The sequence below is a fragment of the Thermothelomyces heterothallicus genome, assembly GCF_042370625.1.
Source record: "Thermothelomyces heterothallicus CBS 202.75 unplaced genomic scaffold P884_scaffold_3, whole genome shotgun sequence".
Classification (NCBI taxonomy): domain Eukaryota; kingdom Fungi; phylum Ascomycota; class Sordariomycetes; order Sordariales; family Chaetomiaceae; genus Thermothelomyces; species Thermothelomyces heterothallicus.
The window spans coordinates 846965-861056 of NW_027192564.1; the positions used below are offsets into that span (position 1 = coordinate 846965).

A 14092-nucleotide genomic window follows, 5' to 3' on the forward strand; every position below is an offset into this window, starting at 1 on the left:
AACATGATACCCGCTACCAGCGAAGTTTGATTTGCCTTTTTCTGCTTGTTTAGTACTACTACCTGGATGGGTGGGGTGTCTGGTTTACACGCGCATAGGGAAAAGAAAGACAGTTGACTTGATTGCAAAGTGACAAGCAAAGAGAGCTTTTTGGGAGGGGGAGGCTTTGTTACGAATTTCTATGGGAAGCATGGCGTTTCGGAGAGGTGGTACAGTACCCTGGGAAACGGCAAACGGAACGGAGAAACAAGGAGGGAACCGGGCTTCTCGGAGGTCTTTGAGGATGAACGGATTGAGGGTTGACTTGCTTTACTCCACTTTGTCTTGCTTCGACACGATACAGGCTTGTTACCACACACTATACTCACCTTGGTTGTTACTGATACGAACACCAGCTCTCGCAGGCGTTAGTCTTTCTTTGCTTGATTTCTTGATTTTGCGTCTTTACTACAAGTTCTCTTCCTTGGTCTATCTATACATGTGCTAGAGGGACAAGGTGTCAGCTGTTGTCTACCTTGTCGAGAGCTGGGGATTGCCTGTTTGCGGAAGAGCTTAGGCACAGCTCGTGTGTGTTTGAAACATAACATGTTGTATGTACTAGAATCTTGTCTTGTACGATACCAAGGAGCATCAATCACTCCTGCGAAGCCGTTTTCCCTTCAACGTGTCTCGACCTGGATAACTCTCGTATATATACACACACACACGTTTACACAAGAAGCAGTTTTGGCGAGGGATGGGTGGGCTAACTAACCGTTGACTCGTGCCTAGTGGACTAGAGTAAGGTGTGGCTAGGCTGAGGCGAGGGGCCACTCGAGACTTGAAGCGGGAGGGAAAGTGGGAGGGAAAGTGGGAGGTAACGCCGCTGGATATGTCCCCGTTCTCACCGGCTGTAACAGTTGAGGAATCAAGTGGAAAGGAACCGAACCGATGGTGTTGAGAGTGCCACACAGCAAGAAAGACAAGGCGTCCTTCAGCTACCTCGCGAGACATATATTTACTACGCTACTTTATCTGCCTGCGTCGTCAAACCCCTGATGGGTAAAAGGTACTTAAGTAAGCACACTATCCGGCAACGTTCATGTGAAGCCTACCAAAGCTGCCTGGGCAGAGCGCTGCTACGTGCTTATCAGCTATGGGACGGCAGGCGCACCCTATGACTCGCCGTCCGACCGTGCCGTCCCCTCCTGGAGGAGTTTTGGTAGATATGGTGGCGTCTTGTAGTCATGACAGCAAAAACACAAGGATGCCACAGCCCTGCCCATTCTTGTTCTCCGCTCTCGATACATGCGATTGGCCGTGCTCAAGGCGCCCGGGATGGCCAACCTAACTAAAGTCGAGGCTGGAGTGTTGGATTCCGGTCTGGCAAAGGGCTCAAGGGGGCTCCTTATGGAGATGAATGCTGAAGAACGGCTTATTCGTCCACGCTCGCATGGAACCGGGGTAGAAGTGAATAAATACCACGGGGGTTTCTCGTTCACCTGCCGGGGCCCTCCGACAAGTTAACTCAATGGTGGCCAATCGTTCCCAGGCCCTGGACGAGAAACACGTGGGAAACAAAAAAAAAAAAAAAAAACCGTTGCCAACACGTCATGTCTTGTTGATCCAGCAGCGAGAAACCGGCTAGAGGAGACCCGAGTCAGCAGCTGCCGGTTGGGGGCGGGCGGGCCGATCAGGGCGTTCGAGACAGCAAACAGGTCGGAGGCGCGCGGCGCGCGGCATTCTCCCGTATTCCGAATCGCACAAGGAGGGGGCCCGAACACGTATGTATGTATCGGCGTCTGATGGGATTGCTGCAGATCGGGACCTCAAATCTACGATGCCGTTTACCCCTTTCTGCCGCCCAGCGACGTCTGGTGCCGCTCCTCGATCTCGCGAGAGCGTCTGCGTATTCCGTATGCATGCATGTATGTATATATGTATATATATATGTATGTATGTATGTACGTATGTATGTATGTATGTATGTATGTATGTATGTATGTATGTATGTATGTAATCCGTCCATAGCAGGCCGGCCAATGTGTGGGGGCAGTATTCCTTCCTGTTCCTCGCCTTCTGCCTGTAGTTGTTGTAACTATGCTGAAGGGCAAGGCGTGGGAAAGTCCTGGCGGTCTCGACATCTCGGTCCAGAGAGTTGCTCCGTGTGTTGCTCGCTGTGATCCCCGCAGCGTTGCAGCACTGCCCTGATGTCGCATGAATCTGCACGGGATGGCAATGGCAACCAACCCCTGGACTGTCTGGAACACTCGTCGAATCCATCCCTCAAAACGTAACGCCAAGCCGGGTGGTTTAAGTAGCCACGAGATGCCAGAGCCAGCCACGCCCTCCGCACGATGCTTTGGAAGGCTGGAGAAGCTGCCAGCAGAAAGCTGCGAGTGTGCATGTACATACAGTGTACGATAGCCCGCAGGACGACTCGACTCTCTGTCATCGGTGACTCTCTCGTTGCGTAGTCGAGGTGTGTGATCCATATCGAGATCGTGAGATCGTCATCGTCGATGACCCGAGCGCGTTGGAGCCAGATACACTAGACTACGCCGGAGGGGGTTGGCTCGGAAGCTCCAAGAGCGCCCCAACGATTATGACCACGCGTTCGTAACAAGCAGGATTTCGGGTCAAGAGCCAGGCTCCGAGCTCAACGATCAGAGCTGTTGGGAGGGTAGGGCTCTGTGATTCGGCACCCGCACGTGCCGTGATGCCGGCACCAGCGCGGATTTGCCAGACATCATCATGGTCGTTTGGCCACAGGTCTTTTCTTTGAAGCCTCGGCTGCCTTTCTCTCCATGGATCCATCGCGACCTTGGGTGGGCGGGCAACAACTCCTGCTGTCGCATGTGGCATGGTTTGGGCGTGGTAACAGAGGTTCGGACCCAGGACGGCCGGAACTCATCCAGGTGTTTCAGTCGGCGGGCTCTCCATGGAAGACTGACCTGACTAGGACACCGCATGACACTCGCTTGCAGTTGGACGCAAGCTCCGGGGAAGCCCAGTAGAAGACGCGACTTGTACATACACATACAAGTACGGATTACACACATGTGGTAATGCAGGAAGCGCTGGCGGGGGCGGGGTTGCGTGCACAGACAAATCGAGCTTCTGGCGATCCAGAAAAAAAAAGCCCTCGGCTGGCATGTTCCCGTTTTGGGATTTGCTCTCTGTCGAATTGCACCTTTTTGGGTCTCCTTGCTCGCCGGTTTGGGGGGATCGTCCAAAAATCCCATCTTGGCGCGGCAAGGGACTTGAGTTGCCAACAAGGCAGAGTCCGTGCGAAGGGTTTGTATAACTACGCATGAAGTGGTAGCAGTATACGGGTTACATTAATCTGTACATACCTTACTCCGTACATGCTTGCACAAACATACGCCGTACAAGTGCTCCTGTCGTGCGACGGGGAGCTCGGGAGCTCCTTCCATGCCATGTTGCGAAGCCGGGTTCATGAATGGATGGCACCACTCGGCAACCTTGCACAGTAGGTTGTGCACTGTAACCATCGATTTTCAAATTCGTCATTCGTCACTCGTCACGGCGAAACTCTGAATTAAGGAGGATCCTAATAATGCCGTTCTGTACGAAGCTAATTAGTTAGTCCGTAGTGTATCCGTACTCCGTATTCGACGATGCCGCCCCGAATCTCGGCTCTGCGCCTGCCAGCACGAATCGGGAAATCGTGGAGAACCCATGCCTCGCCCGGGCCATTTGACTCTCCGCAAGTTACTACTATGTAGTACACTACAGGGGCGTTGGGTCCCATTTTTCGAGGCCGGCAAAGGCCACGAGGGGGCAGAATGAAATTACTACGTATGATGGGTAAGTTTGACCCCCTGTCTGGGTATCAACAGGGGGCCTGACAGGCAGGCGCAGGCAGGAAAAACTGGTGGTAGAGGCACAAGAGGTTTTTCCGAGAGAGCCCTGGTCGGTACCTGGGCAGGGGGTGAAACTTTGGCTCCCTACCACAGTAATAGACAATGGGAGGGCAGCCGGGGTCACGCAGCTCCGCGATGCTATTCTTGGATGGCGACGTCGACCCGCCCGTTCGAGATCGGAAAAGCAATAACTATCGGTGCTGCGGTTTGGCTCGTTATATAACACTACACGCCACGAGGCTCTGTAGGCATTCGAACTCCCCAGCAGCTGACGAGCACATTGGACCGGACAAGTCTGGCCGGAACTTTTCAAGCTCGCTCCCCTCCCCCGGGCGGGGCTGGCCGGTTTGTTAACACCCCGCGACCCGAGCTATAGCTTCACCCAGCAGGGATCTTGTCGTGAGGGGCGCAGAGGGCGTATTGAACCTACTGGCGGTTCCCCTCACTCCGGGGGGCGTGTGAGTGAACCTGGTGGCAGGTGAGACTCGAATGCCAGCGTCTTGGAAGGGTCGAATAGGAACGCACCCAGCCCAGCTTCCCGCAACAAGCACGCCGAACGCCGCGCGCATGCAGGCCTGGTCTTCTTGTAAGTGAGACGCACCCGTCTTTTCGGTCTCGCGTGCTCACACATATACACTAGCGGCATCCGGACTTAGGTAGGTAGGGGGCGAAGGCCGCCGCCATCGTTGCCACTTACTTCGGAGACCTGGCCAGCGCCGATGGGGATCGTAATTCTAGCCAAGACCTCCCGGGCCATGCTTGCATACTTTGTTATGTACTGTACGCTCCCGGTGCGCCGAGAAGGTCCGCGGCAGGCGAGCGGACAGATCTGGGCACAACTAACTCAGGGGTTGCCTCGCCACGGCGCTGTCCGTTATAACACCAGGAGGCTGCGTCTGGGGAACCACATGCCACATCTGGCTACCGCACGGGAACTAGATTGCAAATATACCAACCCGCAAGACTACACCATCTGCTGACTGGCTGCCGTTCGGGTGGGAGCACCCACCTGCTTGTCGAGCCGCAGCAGCCGTGCCGCCGGGCCAATGAAACGATGCACTGGCTGTCATGCTGCTGTACCGGTGTGGAAAACAAGGTTCTCGGGAGGGGGGCGAGCGCCGGGACGAGGAGCGAAGATGAGACCGCTGGGCGAAGTCGCCGGCGTGAGTTTGGCAATGCCCGCTTGATCTCATCTCATCCGCTCAGGTTCGTCAGAGCTGCGTGCTCGGCGCGCGGGCATTTGCGGTAGCACAGTCCAAGCCCCTGCAGGCGTGGAAGTTCTGGATCAAAAACAAAGTTGGAGGGTTTTGGAACCCGCGTGGGCCCGCTCGGCGATTCCCCGTAACCCACGGGCCTCTCAATCTTTATGTGTACGGATTATGTCCCGAGCTATGTAATCCGTATGTACGGATTATGTGGTCTAAGACGGTGTCTGACTCCGCGGTCGTCTGACTGGTCCCCCTGCCCAATTCCCTTCCGAGACAGGCGACCCGGATCTGCGGTTGTATCCGTGCAGCCCGAACCCGACTTCGGCTCCTGATCGTCAAGGGCCCGCCCGCGCGAGCAAAGAACTAACAAGAAAGAGTCTGGTAATGGATTGGTTGGATCGAGATACGTATCACAACCGTATGGCCCGCGCCACATCCCAGGTCGAGCGAGCCCAAGCGTCCAATACCGGGGTACATCTGTGCGTCGCAGACGAGGAGGATATGTTTTTTTTTTTTTTTTTTTTTTTTTTTTTTTTTTTGGGGGGGGGGGGGCTGCCCGTCATCAAGCAGAGGCGTCATGCTCGGGAAACCATGTAACCTTGCCTCCTTCCGGGCTGGGTCGTGGTGTTTCCGATTGACAGGCAAGACGCGCCGTTCGGGCAGCGGCGTAGTTTTTTTTTTACCGCCTTGTAAGGGCGCTCTATCCATTGTTCGAGAATCTGCAACATCTTTCCCCTGCCGGCAGTTCTTTTTTAGCATCCGATCGTGAACTGCGCTGAGCGACGCCATGTCGCGGCTTGCAGCGGTATGCATGTACGTCCGTGAGCGGGCCCGCAGCAGGCGGCCAGAGTGGAGGCTCAGGTTAGTTGTATGTACTCTGAACCTACCTTACGTAGCCCCGGCTAGCGGGGTGGCCATAGTGCGTTCCCAACTGCGAGTCCAAGTGGCATATTGGATGTATGTTCAGTACAGAACATACTTCCCTACCTAGCTAGGCATGCACAGTCCTGTAGGTACCAGTGCTCCTTCCATACAAGATCAGGTACTATATACTGTTCGTGTACGGCCTGGTTTGCCTTAGCTCCTGCGTGCCTGCCTGCGTAGTGGGGTTCAGGCTCCCCGGCACAGTGCCGAACGCTAGAACATTAAACTGTCCCCCCCTTCCACTCCCAGAACAGGCGGCCCTTGGGGTCTCTTAGCGTCCAAAACACACCCCAAAGCGGGCCAAGGCTCAGCCGGGTCCCCGAAATGGGGTTGCGGTTGACGACCATGACCACCTCCCCACCAAGGCGGTCACCCTCAGCCGAATACGTCTGGCACTCGACCAGGGCGCAATAACATAAGACGTTGAAGACAGTTTCATCTGCTGGCAGATTGCATTCGCCAGAGCATCCGGGGTATATATGCAGCACCGCGGGCTTCCTTCACTTCAACGCCAAGCTCAAGCCTCCCAGTGTACGGTATGTACATGTACATAATCCGTACATACTTAGCAGCTCCCACCTAGCTCCAATCTTCCCACGCTCCCGGGCCGTCCTGTCGCAAGCCAACGCCGCGTCTCCGCGTCTCCGCGTCGCCGCTTGCATCTTCCACCTTAAGCCTCAATCCACAGAGTGGGCAATCGCGCTCGTCGACCGCCGACCTACCTCGGTCTCTCGAGTCCACGCCGACGCAGTCGCCTAAAGAAGAGGCGCCCGCCAACACCTGCCCGCTTTATCCCGGAGTTAATTCCCGACCGATCGGAACTCTGTTTTTGCCGCCGTCCAAAAAAGCACGCCCGCGCCCTCGGAGGAACAGCCGACGACTGCCTCTGATCCCGCGACCGGCGCGGTCCCGAGGGACCCGACCGCAACCTACAACATGCACCAACCGCCGTACCCGCCGAGCCAGGCGCAGCCGCTGCCTTCAGATATGCACTCGCACTCTCACTCTCACCAGCCGCCGTATCCCCCGCCCCAGGTGCCGCAGCTACCTTCAATCCACCCACCGAACGCGCAATACCAAGACAGCGTCCCCATGACGGGCCCCGGAGCACTGCAGCCAGGGCAGCCCGGCGACGCCCCTCAACCGCCTTCCTCGCAATCCCAAGAACGCGCCCCGCTCACACCTGAGCAGAGACGGCAGCAAGAGCTGAACCTCAAGCCGTACTCCTCCGAAGATGATCAGGGCCGGGTATACTCGTAAGAACACTCCTCTTTTTTCTTTTTCTTCTTCCTTGCCGAGGCGGCCCGCCCGCTTTCTGCCTTCTGCGAACCCGGGGGAGGAGGGGAGGGGGCGCGCCTATGCATGTCACGTATATCCTCCGGTCGTGTGGAGAGGCGCTAATTTGGTGCCCGACAGCCTTGACGTTGTGCAACAGCCACAACGTGCGCGAATGTGTGGTTTTGGCGATAAGGTACGCTTGTCCTTTCTGGACTTGCTTTCTTCGGCATCGGACGGACAGGAGGCTTACACCCCTCGGACAGGACCGCCGTCCCATCACGCCACCGCCTTGTGTGAGACTCATCGTTAAAGATGCAAAAACCGGGAAGGAAATCGATTGCAAGTAGGGCGACCCCGTTCCCTCTGAGAGCCTTCTTCGCATTCCTCTCGGACATGGCTGATCAGGCGCGAACCCCCCCGTTCGAACAGTGAGATTGAGCACACAATGTACGTTCTCAACGTTGATCTCTGGTCCGAGGACGCTCTCAAGGAGGTGAACCTCGTCCGCCATACCACGGCAACACCTTCGATATCGTCCACGTCGCCTGCATCCTACGCCCAAATCGAGCAGGCCTCGCCTGCCTATTCGCACATGGTGCCTCCCGGCCGGGATATCGCTTACTCGCAGCAAATGGCCTATCACCCTCCTCCGGGCCAACCCGTTAGCCCTTACGGCATGCAGCAATCATACGGCCAAGGTAGGTCTTTGATCTTGTGCGCTTGTTCCAGGACGCTCCGGGATCTTTTCGGTTGACAAAGTTCGGGGAAATCAGGTTTCGTCTCGCCAAACGGGGCCAGCTACCAACCCCCTAATCAGTATTACCCGCAGGCCGACCTGCAAGGCCTGGGCCAGCTCGTAACGTCGCCTTACGGACCTCCGCGTGTATACGATCCCCAGTATGGCAGCATGCCTCAGCGCATGTCCATCAGCGGTAATCCGCCCTCGGGCATGTTTACGCGTAACCTGATTGGGAGCCTAGCCGCCAGTGCTTTCCGCCTCCAGGACACCCAGGATAAGATTGGCATCTGGTTTATATTGCAAGATCTTAGCGTCCGCACCGAGGGATGCTTCCGGTACTTCCCCCCCTCCCCTTTTTTTTTCTTCTCTCTCTCTCTCTCTTTTTCGAGTTCGCGGGCTAAGCTAACCCCACATTCAAGGCTTCGCTTCTCCTTTGTGAACGTTGGCGCCCCCGGTTCGTCGGGAAACGGGTCCGTCAACATCGGCAAGGCTCCTGTTCTTGCCTCCGTCTTCAGCGATGTCTTCCAAGTCTACTCAGCCAAAAAGTTTCCCGGAGTTTGCGAGAGTACCGCTCTGAGCAAATGCTTCGCAAGCCAGGGTATCAAGATCCCCATCCGCAAAGACAACCCGAATAAGAACTCAAACCAGGACGACGACGATTACGATTAGCCTGCATGGACCAGATGTTCATGTTTTGGTTCATTCCAGTGAGCATGGTCAAACTCACAGTCATAACAACCGGCGAGATTAATGAACGGCCATCCTGTCTTTCTTGGCCTGTCATCGAAGGGCATCGGGCAGCACCCGTGCCCTCTTTGCTCCTCGCCCAGTCCTGCACCTTCAGGGTGGAAATCTGGGTCCAGCCGAGACGTGCGATTACAAAGAACTTGAATGGGTTGCGGGCTGCTGCCGCCTCTGGTCCGCTGAAGATCACTCTCTATTTTCTCTGTTGGACAACACGACTATTGCTTGGAAAATGTCATGATTCAATCCCGCGGTGATACCATTTCCAGTTGAGCTGGGCTCAGCAAAAGAGGGGTAGAAGGCGAGCCGACAGGTTCATTGGCTATTTCCTTTTTCTGTATCTCCCCGTCATTTTTTTGCTCTTCTCGACGTATGAACCCCATTTACAGCCTCATGAATAGCCCAGTAGATTGGGTCGGTGGTGTCGTTGGGTAGATCGGGTACGTTGGTTCTAGATTCGATCTCGGTCTGCCTTTACTACAATCCAACAGGCCAACGGTTGCTTCTTTCCCTCGGCCAACCGATTTCTGGTCCGACGTTACGGCGGGCTCTGGCTCCCATGAGAGCACGCGAGGCTTCCTTTACTTGTTGACATTTGAAACCCGCAGTTTACTGTCTCACAGAACTAGTACACGAGAGTCAATCACAGCCTCCCGCCCGTACAGCAAGCCACAGCGTCACACCGAGCCTTTCCGCGACCTTAGCGCGGCTGCCTGAGAGGTACCGCTGGAAGTATGACGTGCAGAAGGCGTGGCCAGGTTGACACAGCCGCCATGTGGAAGTTTCCGCTCACCTGCAGGTCAAAACCCCGGCCAAGATGGACACTGCTGTATTTTTAGGTTTCTGTTTCAAATTCATACTGCTAAAGACTGCGTCAACTGGCATTGCTCCCATGCACCTTACACTACAAGTCGTGGAGGGAAGATACTTGTGTGCAGAGTACATTGGGAGATACCTACACATCCTATGTATGTTCATACACAACAGTACAAAAAGTACCTTAGGTACCCTATCGGCGCTCTCCCATGCCATTTCAGGTAACGCGACATTTCTTATATAAAAAAAAAGCGTGCACGAATACGCAGGTGGCCGGGAGCGCACTTCGGTCCTCGAGTCGATCACTCTGAAATTTATTATTCAAAGCATGCCAGCAAAGGAGGAGACGAGGCACGACATTCGCCTGCCACCCCCGCCCGGAAACCCCAGTGGCGGAAGAGCTGTATCCGCCGTACCTTAGCGACATTGGGGCTCAACGGTTACACAGAAACCGTTGTGAAAGAGTGTCTCAACCAGATTCCATCCCATTGGGGCAGCGTTTGCCGTGTTGCTTACGCGCTGTGCGTGACATGGAGGGGTTGTTTCAAGGTAAAAACTGCCACCAGCCCCCTGGTATACTCCGTACAGTACGTATGTACGGATTACGTACATGCAACATACTGGATTGGTATATTTACGCGGTACACAGCAAGCGCAGAGGACAAGGCCTAACTAACGGCTCGCGTCGGACAAAATTGCCCTGGTTCCAGAGAGTATGTTTGTAGGTGCCTACCTACTACATAGGTACCTAACAGTAACTATATGCAGAGTGTTCTGGCGCTACTCTGTCGGTACTGTAACATCCATGATCGAGTAACACAGACGAATGGGGACACAAGTGGACGGACTTACCGTACAAGGCGCTCTGAAGTGCGTTCTTGCTCTGCCAACCGTCGAAAGAGCGGGGATCGAGAGCAAATTCCGGTTGAGGGTTTTCAGTTTGCACGATTATCTTCGCTTTTTTCCTTCTTGTTTGCCTTTTGTTCTTGTTTTCACTCGAAGCTCACACAGCCCTTTACCCTAGCCGCAGACGCATACGGCCCCGCTTACCACCTGAAATTACAGGCCAGAAGTGGCCAACTAGATGGCGCCATCGAGCGTCTACAAAGCGTCAAATCCTGCTGCCATTGGCGAAGGAGACTCGTCCGACCCAACCCGCTGATCGGCCGATGTAAGATGCGCGGTAGACATAGTTAAGGTACCTCCACTCCGTGATCCGCATATGTGAGGTACATACCTCCTGTAACGCCGTGCCCCTCCTCTCGGCGTCGAGCAGGCCCCCTCCCCTCCCCCGCTCCCCCCCAACTCCCAATGAGGGACAATTGAGGGGCAGGCTGAAAACCCAGGGTGCCTAGGTGAATGTCAGGCCAAGGCGGGCAGATCTTCCTTCCTGGTGACCAAGCATGAGAGAACGCGGTCTGGAATCGGAAGAAAAAAAAAAAAAAAAAAAAAAAAAAAAACTACAATCCTTGTGATCAGGTCTGTCTCTCTGCAAGCGCGCCAAACCAACTTTGTTTAGGTATAGCCAAGCAATTAGGAAATAACCCACTTTCCGTCTGTCACTCAAAAAGGCTTTTGTCTCTTGCGCGCCTTCCCAGGTAACATCAGGTAGTTAAAAGCCCTCCCGCCTCTGGCCGCAGCTTTCGTGGGCGCGTCAGGCTCAGTTCTACCACGTCTGTTGGCAACATACGCCGGGCACTCGACCGCTACATTACCATTACTCAACCCGCTCTTTTGTTTCTGACGACAAGCACAGAGAGATGGCATCGCATCTTCAATCATCGGGCCGCGGGGGCGCCGGCAACATCGTGGACAGCTCCAAGTCGCCGCAGCTCAAGCCCGAGGACCTCCAAACTCCAACTCTCAAGACCTCGATGGTGACGACGGGCCGCGGCGGGACAGGCAACTTCGCCGCCGGGCTCGACGCCGAGGAGAAGCGCCGCCGTCAGGACGTTGAGCCGTACGTCACACCCCACTAAAGATTTGATTGGTCTCTTCATTCTCGTCCTCTAGAGAAAAAGGGGAGAAAGAAGAGGAAGAAGAAAAGGCAATAGGCAAAAAAAAAGCGAGGGGAAGACAAAACCACAAAGACAACGAAGTCCAGACCAGCAGCTGATCGTTGTTATTATTTCTGCACACAGCGTCGTCCGCCGCGACAGCCACGGCGCTATGCACATCGGCCGCGGAGGTACGGGCAACGTCGTCAAGACGGGCGGCGCCGAGGACGGGGCGCCCGTGGCCCGGATGAGGTCGCCCGCGCCCCCGGCCGCGGACAAAGACAAGGACAACAAGGACAAGGAGAAGACGGCGACCGGCCCCGCCGCTCCTACGGACAAGGAGCGCGAGCGCAAGGACAAGACCAGCCCCCCGGGCAGCACGAAAGAGAATGGCCGCGGAGACGACGACGACGACGACGACGACGAAGACGAAGACGACGACGATAAAGACGTGGCCGTGCCGGCGGCCCGCAGTCAACCGGCGTCGGAGGAGATTGGTTGGGCAGAGAAGGGCAAAAACTTCCTTCTCGGTAAGAAATGATTCGGGAGCAAAGGGGGAGGCTGGGAAGGGCAGACGATGGGACCTGGGGGCGGGCGTTTTTAGCGGCGTTTTGGGCGAATGCTTGATTGTCTGGGGATATCCGTCTGCATGTGTTTTTATGTGTATGGTCGGAGATGGGGGGTGTGGTACGTTGCTTGGGTGTTTCTGTTGAGTCATCAATGTTCATACCCCGGATTGGCGTTGGAAAATGAGTGACGGGTTGGGTTTGATGGGGTTATTTTTTTCTGTATTCATTCTCTCTTCTCCCCCCCTTTTCAAAGAGCAGTGCAGTACCAGCGGCACACTATCGAGTGGGAACAACTTGAAGTTTGTATATGGTGTTGAGCCACACTCGAGGGAGGGCCACAATCACCGATCCCCCGGCCATACGTATGCGGTCGGGCATCCTAATATCCGGTGTTCGCCACCATCTTACCGACAGTTTGATGTGGTTGTTGGCTTGCTGGTATCGAACTAGAGGCGTTCGGCGTGGCGACAGGAAGCGCATGGGAGAGCATCTTGAACAGATGGATTGGCCATGGACCATTCTTTTCGGCCTTCAGGGTAAGGGGGGCGACTCTGTCATCTGCCGGCACATTCAGAAGCTATACTTACTCAAGGGTTGCGTCGGTTTGCATCTCTGCTTCATTAACTTTCGTATTTTGACCTCAGCTCTGGTCCCGAAGATTCCCAAATAGGTAGGTAAATAAGTTCCTACCTACCCAACTTTATGCATGGATGATAACGCAACAAAGAGACGAAAAGAGACGAGAAGGACCCCTGCCCCACCTGGCCATACAGCGTGCACAGTTCAAGCACCTGCATTCCTTCTTAACCGGCATCCGCTCCTCAGTACGTCCGTACCCCGTACAGCCCACACACCTCGAAGAGTCATACGGCGTAAGTCGGCGTCTGTCCCGGCCGGCCCACGACTTGGTAGTTACTCGTGTAAATACCCAACCCTCCCAACGTCTGGGTTCTCCATCTCCAAGAAAGAAAAAAATTAAAAAAATAAAAAAAAAATTAAAGAAGGAGAAATGATCCCCTCATCGCTCTCGTAACTACCTAGGTAACCTGAAGGTGAAAGAGATCAGAGATGCGAGCCATACAGATCCACGAGTCCCCGACGCCCTCCCCTTCTCTCCTCGAGGTCCTCAAAGCCCACCTCCCTCACTCCCTCCCGGTCCTCCGCCAGCTGCAGATTGTGCAAAACTTTCCCCAGTACGGCAAGACGCCGCACGGCCGTGTGCTGCACGCCCACTACGACCACGACCACGACCACGACTACGACTACGATTCCGAGGCGCTCGGGGACCACGTGGCGGTCGCGTACGTCGACCTCTCCGTCGCCCCGGACACGCAGGTGCTGGTGTACTCGTCGCTCGAGGACGGCGAGCGGCACGAGACGGAGCCCGAGGCCGTCATCGCCGCAGCGGCAGCGGCAGCGGCAGCGGCAGCACGTGGTGGCGGCAGTAGCGGCGGCGGCGGCGGCGGCAGCGGGTATGCTCGGTGGGCGGGCAGGACGGAGCGGGACGAGGAGGCGCTGGACCTGGTCGTGGCGGTCCTGCGGCGCATCCGGGCCATCGCGGCGGCCGGGGCCGGGACTGGGGATGGGGCTGCCGAAGTCCTGGTCGGGTCTCTTAACGAGTCGGTCCGCCAGGGACTGCTGGCGCGCGGCGTGAGGATGCGCAAGTCGCGCAACGAGCCGCCGGGCACGGCGTGGGAGTTTTGCGGCAAGTGGCTCTTCCGGATCGGGGACCTGCCGCTCTCTGCCCATCATGATCCACTGCCCGAGGGGATGCGGTGGGACCGGGTGAGAGAACAGGACGTGGACGTTGTGTTGAAGCGGACCATCATCAAGCGGAAGCCGTACGTTCCGTCTCCTTTTCTTTTTCTTTTTCTTTTTCTTTTTCTTTTTCTTTTTCTTTTTCTTTTTCTTTTTCTTTTTCTTTTTCTTTTTCTTTTTCTTTTTCTTTTTC

At 55.6% G+C, this 14092-nt stretch overlaps 3 protein-coding genes across 3 annotated transcripts in view; all 3 read left to right on the forward strand.

Annotated features, from left to right (window-relative positions):
• Positions 1-6797: 6797 nt before the first annotated feature.
• On the forward strand, positions 6798-9130 carry P884DRAFT_78892 (velvet factor-domain-containing protein). The gene is made up of 6 exons (XM_069446087.1): positions 6798-7254; positions 7415-7469; positions 7540-7619; positions 7706-7974; positions 8050-8350; positions 8435-9130. The coding sequence occupies exons 1-6, from the start codon at positions 6935-6937 to the stop codon at positions 8682-8684; spliced, it is 1275 nt and encodes a 424-aa protein (XP_069300582.1). The 5' UTR covers positions 6798-6934; the 3' UTR covers positions 8685-9130.
• Positions 9131-11006: 1876 nt separating this feature from the next.
• Positions 11007-12498, forward strand: P884DRAFT_327346 (uncharacterized protein). The gene is made up of 3 exons (XM_069445529.1): positions 11007-11183; positions 11332-11535; positions 11717-12498. The coding sequence occupies exons 2-3, from the start codon at positions 11336-11338 to the stop codon at positions 12111-12113; spliced, it is 597 nt and encodes a 198-aa protein (XP_069300583.1). The 5' UTR covers positions 11007-11183; positions 11332-11335; the 3' UTR covers positions 12114-12498.
• Positions 12499-13180: 682 nt separating this feature from the next.
• P884DRAFT_327347 (uncharacterized protein) overlaps positions 13181-14092 on the forward strand; it is a gene marked incomplete at its 3' end in the record, with an annotated part of 1600 nt that continues 688 nt past the window's right edge. The window contains exon 1 of the mRNA XM_069445530.1: positions 13181-13982. Within this exon, the coding sequence (XP_069300584.1) occupies positions 13210-13982 (773 nt within the window). The 5' untranslated portion in view covers positions 13181-13209. The remainder of the gene's footprint in view (positions 13983-14092) is intronic.